Below are 8,694 nucleotides of genomic sequence, written 5' to 3' on the forward strand. Positions count from 1 at the left end.
TACTGTATTAAAATTGACGTGTTTAATAATTAACCCAAGTGGTTTTAAATAAAATGTGGTTGGATAAAGGCTAATGGCAGATGATTATTTTGTCCTTTGTAGTCTCGGAATGCTGAAAAAGACAGTGACCACCACAAACGTCACCAACTCAAGGCTTTTCATTGGACAAATCTCACGGAATCTTCTTCTCTACATATTTTTCACTCTTCTACTGCATCATTCACCTATCAACTCACATTCAAATACTTTATTTTAATACAAATATATAAATATTATTAAACAATTTACAATTTCATATATTTTAATTTAAAATCATTTATACAATCTTTGTAATCTACTTCTACTTAATTTAATAGTTTAATAGCTTATTTTGTCCCCAGTTTTGGAGAGTTGTGTCAATTAAGTCCCTCTTTTTAAAAAAGTGTCAATTGTATCCTCACTTATTACAATTTGTCTCAATCAAGTCCCTTCCGTTAAGTACACAGAAACGTCGTTAATTTTTTTTCTCTCTCTTCTGCTCCTCTGTGCAAACAACAGTATTTGTCAGACCTATATTCAGATCCTTTTCTTTTGTCTTTGGATTATGTTCAGAAACATGATGAGGACTTTTTTAACAATATTTATTGAATAGAAGAGTGAAACGTTTTTATGTGCATTTACTTTATCCTTTAGTTGATACAACAGTCAATTATATTAATAATTATTTTTATAATAAATTAGATCTTTATATATTTTATTATTAAATCTGATAACAAATATATCATAAAAAAGCAAAAGCAAAATTAAAATTTAAATATAATTTTATTTTAATTTCTTTAAGTTACTTAAATTTGATTATGGTAATTATAATTTTTTTAGATAAATAATCGATTTAGTACCATCAACATTAATATATTTTATTTTTAATGTAATAAATAATTATAATTAAAGTTTCAGTAGAAAATTTTATTTTTATTAATTTTTTTTAATTCTATTGATCTAATTGAATTGTTACATATATTATTAAAGCCAAAAAAATATATATTTATTAAAGGTAAAATTAGTATTAATATATAATTAATTTTTAAAATATATTTTTTATTTTATAAATTTAAAATAATTAGTGATTGTTTCAAAATTAACTAATTATTAATATGTTAATAATGATTATTTTTTAATAAACTCACTTGCTAAATGCATGCTTAATTATATTGATCATAAAATTTAAACAAAAACAATAAAATTATTAAAAAATTAAATTTTTACTTTTTAATTTTAGAGTAATTAAGAAATAAATACCTTTTAAAAAAATTATAAACTCACTTATTTTAAAGGAATTAAAAATATATATTTAGATTTATTTTTAATCAATTTTTCAAAAAAATTCTTTTAATTAGCAAGACTTTCAATTTCTTTTAATTATAATGTAATATAATCCAATCCAATCCACCCATAGTAGAACAAATTCGTACTATTTACTCTTCTATATCTTTTATTGTTCGATTTTTAGCGGTAATAATAAGGCAAAATAAACACCGAAATGTTTGTAATTTGTTTTTAAAATTATTAAAATTAGCGTTTTTGAAAAAAATAATATAAAAATAGATAAGTCTAAAGAATTTGATATAATTTTACTGTAAAAAGTCACATTAAAATGATATGATTTTAGAGTAAAATATTTTTGAATTAGAATTGACACACGAGTTTAATTTAAATTATTTTAAATTGAAATCATATTAAAAAAATATTTTAGACTAAAATTATATTATCTTGATATGAATATTGTTAAAAACGCTTCACTCTTCTATGCAATGAATATTGTTAAAAAATTCCTCGTCATGTTTCTGAACATAATCCAAAGACAAAAGAAAAGGATCTGAATATAAGTCTGACAAATACTGCTGTTTGCACAGAGGAGCAAAGAGGAGAGAGAAAAAGTTAACGACGTTTCTGTGTACTTAACGGAAGGGACTTGATTGAGGCAAATTGTAGTAAGTGGGGATACAATTGACACTTTTTTAAAAGGAGTGACTTAATTGACACAACTCACCAAAACTGGGGACAAAATAAGTTATTAAACCTAATTTAATTGTAAAAATGACAACAATCAGTAGGACAAACTAACAAGATAACTTACATGTCTAGTTCTTTTTTAATCATTCCTAAATTTAATACCCATCTCATTTCACAATAAACCTTAATCTTACTTTATGTTGTTTATGTGTGTGATTAATCCATGGTCTAACTCGTTGTGTCCAATTGATTAGGCAAGTTACCTTATGGCAACAAGATGAGGCAAATGCGGATTTTACTATATCCATCATCGTTCTCGAAAAAAGTTCACACTCATATTCGTTTTCATTTGTATAAGATATGAAATTTATATATTGTAACATCCTTACTTTTAAATACTTATATTATTTATTTTATTCTTGGTTAAAAAATAAAAGTTAAAATTTTTTTTATGGTTTAACGGTAGGATTAAATTTACATTAAAAATATCTTTCATTACAAAATCTTAATATTGAGAAACAAATCAAATAATTTTTAGAAAGAAATGGGTGGTTCGATAATGGCCCGACAACGAGTGGAATAGAAATGTCTAAGAAACAAAAAATATCACTAGGATAGACTCTAACAAAATGGAGTAGAAATGCCCAAGAAATAAAAGATATCACTAGAATAGACTCTAGTCATGGCTCTGATATCATATTAGAGAAAGTGATTTTAAACCTAACTCAATCCCACAAAACCGGCTTATAAAGTGAGGTTTGCACCCCACTTATATATATATATATATATATATATATATATATATATATATATATATATATATATATATATATATATATATATATATATATATATATATATATTATAATTTAGCCTTATCTCTAGTCGATGTGAGATTTCCAACAAAACATCGTGACTAAGTAAAATAAAAATAAATATGTAAATAAATAAGAAAAAAATATATATGAATTCTTAGAAGTGGAATATGGATTCATATATTGTAAAATGATATTGAGTCTTATATTTATAAGTTCAATTTTAAGCACTCATGCTTTGTATTGTATGTCAAGTTTATTAAGATTGATATATATGAGGTGAATAAGAACTTGCTTAGTTTGAAATTTTTTTGAGAGATTTTCTTTAGAACTTTGAGTAACAAAGAACTTATATTAGTAATTTTTGGAAATATTAACTCTATTATGATGTAAAACTATTAATATTGCATAAAATGTTAGACATATATATATATATATATATATATATATATATATATATATATAAAAGAAAATTTTATTGCACAATAAAAATGTGAGAACCTGATAATTAACACACTTAAATCCATCCTCTGATCACTGTTTTAATTCACCTTGCCACGTCAAAATTCCACTCTCTTTCTCTCTGCATGCACTGAATGCCATATGTCACTTTGGAAGCTTCTAAAAGCTGTAGTGGAAACCAGGTGGCAGTGAGTAACTGCTCAACCGTTTGACGAGGAAGAGAAAATAATTTCTCTGAAAACTCTTCTCTTCCTTTCATGCAATCTTCTTCTTCCTCACGAATTCTAATCTTCCATCTTCTCTGCATTTTCTCTGCACTCCTTCATCTTCTCTCTAAAATACCTTACTATCAACTCCTCTGATCTAATTTCAGAGACCGTAGACGCCTTCACTGCACCGTGAGCGTTATTCTGATCCGAACCAAACTGAGAACTGAACTGGTAAGTTCTCGTCCCTGCACTTGTCTGTTTTAGTTCATGCAAACCAAGATTTTTGGGTTGCATGTATAAGTGAGAAGCCTGATCTGTTGATGATTTTGGTGTATTAGATAAGTGGAAGTGGTTGAGTGAATTCTGGATAGGAAGCCGTGAGTGGTCGAGATAAATTCTAAGCATTTGGAAGTGCAGTGTTAGACCAGGTAAGGGAAGCTTTAGTAATTTAATTTATACTGGTATGGTGTGTATGACAGCATGAATTGAATTAGATTTATGAAATGTATGATGGTTTAAGCATGCTTGAATGAACTCTGTTGTTGAATTGGATGTATATTATGAATGTTGTTTGAATCGTATGCAGAGAATGAGATGTATGATTTGGAATATGATTGATTTCTGCATAATTTGGAATGATAATGATTTGAACTATATGTTGATGATGATATGTTGGAAACTGGAAAATGGAAGATTCTTTATTTATGAGATGATAATATGAATGTTGTAATGTATAAGATTTATGGTGAAGAAGGAAATTCTAAGTTATGAATCGTATAAAAACTGTGCAGTATAGTGTCTGAAAATCTGGAAATCTGATACTCTATGATTGATGATGTACGCTCGTCATCGAACGGTCTTATACCGTTCGGTTTCCCTGGAACATCACTTAGAATAAGGACTCTTTCATTTGGAAAGGGCCTGATCGAGAACGAGCGTTGTTGGTGTTAAGAGTTAGGTGAGCGTTCGGCTTAGCCTAGCGGGTCCAACCATTAAAAATATAAAGTGAAGTATAGTTAGGACGCTCGGTTTTGTTTACCAGCGTTCGTCATAAGTGGCGCTTAGTATTATACTGAGCGTTCGTCCAAATGAACTCTCAATCTTAGATTGAGCGTTCGTCCCAGTTAGCGTTCGGTCTGATACTGAACGTTCGTTCCCATGCGTGTTCGTTTCCATACACATTCGTTTCTATGTGCGTTCGTTTTATTTGGTGCTCGGTCATTGACCTGGCGTTCGTTCTGAGCAGTGTTCGTTTTTATGATTGAACGTTCATCTTTCCTTGCTTCGTGAGCGAACGTGTATGGCGTTCGTCCAAACTGTTAATTAACGTTCGGTCTTTCAATTGCAGTGTTGTATCTGAACTTTTATCATTTTATGGGTATTTATTTAAACATATCTAAATTATATTTATCCTTTTCATTCAACCTCCAGTATTATACTTAGAATTATCCTAAGTATTAATCAGATCTTTTTGAATCAATCTCAATTAAATTCTTAAGTGTTCTTAACATCTGTAAATGAATAAAGGTTCGTTTCTTTTGTTCAGAAACGAGGCTGCAGTGCACTGTAATACAGTCGTCTTGATCTATTAAATAGTAACTTGTATTTAAATTAAAAGAGTGGAATACAGAAATGAAAATTTGAATAAGAGAAATTGTGAATATGTGCGAATGGTATTTGGAATGGATTTATTGGATTGGATTATGAAAGAGCGTTCCAAGGAGGAACGTTTCCATGATGTGAATATGAGAAGTAGTGTAGTATGACCATGGTAAAGCTGCTGATGGCTGTTCATCCTGATATTCCGTGAGTGCTCATCCTCATGTAGAGGGGAGTAGGTCATGTGTGGGAATGGCAGGAGACCCTAGTCCTATTGAGTACTTTGGACTGATAGGGTTAACCTCGGGTGGCAGCTGATGGATGTTCCAGTTACTACACCACCCGGGTGCAAGAACGCCTGTAGATACATGGCATCATACAGTCCGGACAGTCTTTAATTATGAGAATTTGAATGAGTTACTGTATGCTGGGATATGTGTTTAATATTGTATGAACTGCATGACTTATTTTATAAGTTGAATTATGTTGATTTTATTGAATTAAATTACCTAAGCTTACCCTTGCAACTTTTCCTTGTGTTGTCTACTGTTTCTGTATGTCCGTCTTGTCAATGCAATGATCATCCGTTGTGGATGTGAGCAGATGGTGATGCATCCCTTGAAACCATGCTGGAAGAAGAAAATTTGGAGGATGCCAACCTTGTGGACGTTGAAGTTAAAGCTGAGCAGTAGAGGCTCGTTTCTGTAGTAGCATTAGTTAGTTTTCTGTGCTGTATTTTGACAGTTCTGTATATAGTTCTGCAGAATTGTTCATCCAGATCTGTTTTGTATTTAAATGAATTTACTGAACGCTGTACAGTACTGTATGTTCAGTTTTATCATTTTGAGCAGCTGTTGTAAATGTTAAGACTGCACTGTTTTCTGTAAATGTGATTATACTGGTTAATGGTAATTACTATTTATTGGGATGTTACATTTATTGGTATCAGAGCAGTTTTGTTCTTTTAAGGACATATAGGGTATGAGTGCACTGTGCTTTTCGTTGTGTGCTTGATATGTGTTTGATGAGTTATTAATTTTTAACTCTTGAACATAGCTAACGTACGTTTTCTCTGATCCAGAAAACGAATGGCTCCTAGACTTCCTCCCCCACCTCAGCCGAATGAATCTGATGCACCAATTAGTGCCCGTGTGTTGGAGGCAGTCATAGATAGGCTTCAACAACAAAACACAACGTTGGTTGAGCAGAATGCTGCCTTGATGAGGCAAAACCAGGAAGCAATGCAAAGTATGGAGGCTTCTCGCGTTCACTCAGAAGCAACGCAAAGACAACTAATGGACATCTTGGCAGCTGGCCGAGGCACACCAGGAGCCTCCTCCTCTAATGCTGCACCCCATGCAGAATGGAGTTTGGAAAGCTTCTTGCAGCACCATCCTGCCAAGTTCAATGGCAAAGGGCTTCCGGATGAGGCGGATCAGTGGCTTAGAGATATGGAGCGGATCTATGATGCCAAAAGATGCCCAAATGAGAACCGTTTGGCATTCACAGAATACTTATTGACTGGTGAAGCTAGTCACTGGTGGACAAGTATGAAAGCTATCTTGACTGACGCGCAGAACCCCATTAATTGGGAGGTTTTTAGAGCAAAATTCTATGAAGAATACTTCCCGGACAGCGTTCGTTTTGCAAAGGAAGTTGAGTTCTTACAGCTGGTTCAAGGGGGTATGTCAGTTTCAGAATACACTAATAAATTCAAGCACCTTGTGCGGTTCAATACTATGGCAACAAGTGAAGAATGGCAATGCAGGAAGTTTGAGAACGGGTTGAGGAGTGATCTAAAAGTATTAATATCCTGTTTGTGTATCAGATCTTTCCCTGCTATGGTGGAAAGGGCAAAGGTCCTTGAGAAGAACATTGCTGAGGCCGAAAAACATAAGAAACAACAAGTGAGTAGGGGTCCGGTTTTGTCCAGAGGTACATCAAATATGAGAGGGTCCCCATATACTCGTTCAACTCAGTCCTCTGGTGGATCACAAGCTTTGGTCACTGTTGGCCAATCTGGACAGCCGAGAAGCTTGACCTGTTATCAGTGTGGAGGACCACACTATCGGTGGGCGTGTCCGCAGCTGGCAGGAGGAAAATATTGTACTCGTTGCAGGCAGAGTGGGCATTTAGAGAACGAGTGCAGTATGAGAGGAAGAGCGGCAATGAGGCCGCCAAACGCTGGGAGGACCCAACAAGGGAGAGGTGGACGTGCACAAGCCACATGGAGAGTTTATGCTATTACTGGTGCTGAAGCTGCTAGTTCAGGTACACTCATCACCAGCACTTGTATGTTATATGGAAAGCCTTGCTGTGTACTGTATGACTCGGGGGCAACTCATTCCTTCATCTCGAAGGCGTGTGTTGAGAAACTGGGAATAAAAGAGAGTGAATTACAGTTTGATCTGGTGGTGTCAACCCCAGCAGCTGGTGGGATTAAGACATCTACAGTTTGTGTAAGATGTCCTATAGAAGTTGAGGGGCGTAGATATAAGGTCAATCTTATTTGTTTACCCCTGCAAGACTTAGAAGTAATTTTGGGGATGGATTGGTTGGCTACCAATCGGATCCTCATTGATTGCGGGAAGAAGGAGTTGGTTTTTCCCAATGAAGAAGAAGAAGAATTGTCTCTCACTCTCGGTCAATTGAAGGAGGATATCATGGAGGGAGCAAGCTGTTTTCTGATAATGACGTATGAAGATAATGGGGTAGAGAGTTCGTCCAACAATGATGGCAGCAGAGGACGAACAGTAGTAAATGAGTTTCCAGATGTTTTTCCTGATGAAGTCCCTGGTCTACCTCCTATTCGTGAGGTAGATTTCACAATCGATCTGGTAACCACTGCTGCACCCATCTCGGTCCAACCTTACAGAATGGCACCAGCTGAATTAGTGGAACTCAAGAAGCAAATTGAAGAATTAATGGACAAGAGGTTCATCCGTCCAAGTGCTTCTCCTTGGGGAGCGCCTGTATTGTTGGTAAAGAAGAAGGATGGCAGCTCACGGCTATGCATTGATTATAGACAACTTAATAAGCTGACCATCAAGAACAAGTATCCTCTTCCAAGGATTGATGACCTACTGGACCAGTTGCATGGTGCCTGTGTATTTTCTAAGATTGATTTGCGTTCAGGCTATCATCAAATTAGAGTGAAAGAGGAGGACATTCAGAAGACTGCATTTCGGTCTCGTTATGGCCATTATGAGTATGTGGTGATGCCCTTTGGAGTGACAAACGCACCTGCAATCTTCATGGATTATATGAACAGAATTTTTAGACCGTACCTGGATAAGTTTGTTGTGGTATTTATTGATAACATCCTCATTTACTCCAAGAGCTTTGACGAACATGAAGAACATTTGAGGATCGTCTTGAGTGTGTTGAGGGAGAAGGAGTTGTATGCCAAACGTTCAAAGTGTGAATTTTGGATGAATGAGATCCAATTCTTGGGGCACGTTGTTTCTGCTGGTGGTATTGCAGTGGATCCAGCCAAGGTGAAGGCAGTGCTGGATTGGGAGAGTCCACGTTCAGTCGCGGAAGTTAGAAGCTTTGTGGGACTCGCGGGCTATTATAGGAGATTTATTGAAGGATTTTCCAAGATAGTAGCCCCTCTG

General features: G+C 34.4%; 1 protein-coding gene and 1 long non-coding RNA gene across 2 annotated transcripts; both read left to right on the forward strand.

Moving 5' to 3' along the window:
* Positions 1 to 3,666: 3,666 nt before the first annotated feature.
* LOC148205556 (uncharacterized) lies at positions 3,667 to 5,788 on the forward strand. Its single transcript, XR_015782501.1, has 3 exons — positions 3,667 to 3,709; positions 3,817 to 3,906; positions 5,681 to 5,788. It is a non-coding gene; the product is annotated as an uncharacterized LOC148205556 (long non-coding RNA).
* Positions 5,789 to 6,165: 377 nt separating this feature from the next.
* Positions 6,166 to 7,834, forward strand: LOC148205557 (uncharacterized). Its single transcript, XM_088104773.1, has 2 exons — positions 6,166 to 7,488; positions 7,793 to 7,834. Exons 1-2 carry the CDS (start codon positions 6,166 to 6,168, stop codon positions 7,832 to 7,834), a joined length of 1,365 nt encoding a protein of 454 aa, XP_087960899.1.
* Positions 7,835 to 8,694: the final 860 nt, after the last annotated feature.

This window comes from Vigna umbellata, chromosome 1 (genome assembly GCF_029865625.1).
Source record: "Vigna umbellata cultivar VRB3 chromosome 1, Vumbellata_1.0, whole genome shotgun sequence".
Classification (NCBI taxonomy): domain Eukaryota; kingdom Viridiplantae; phylum Streptophyta; class Magnoliopsida; order Fabales; family Fabaceae; genus Vigna; species Vigna umbellata.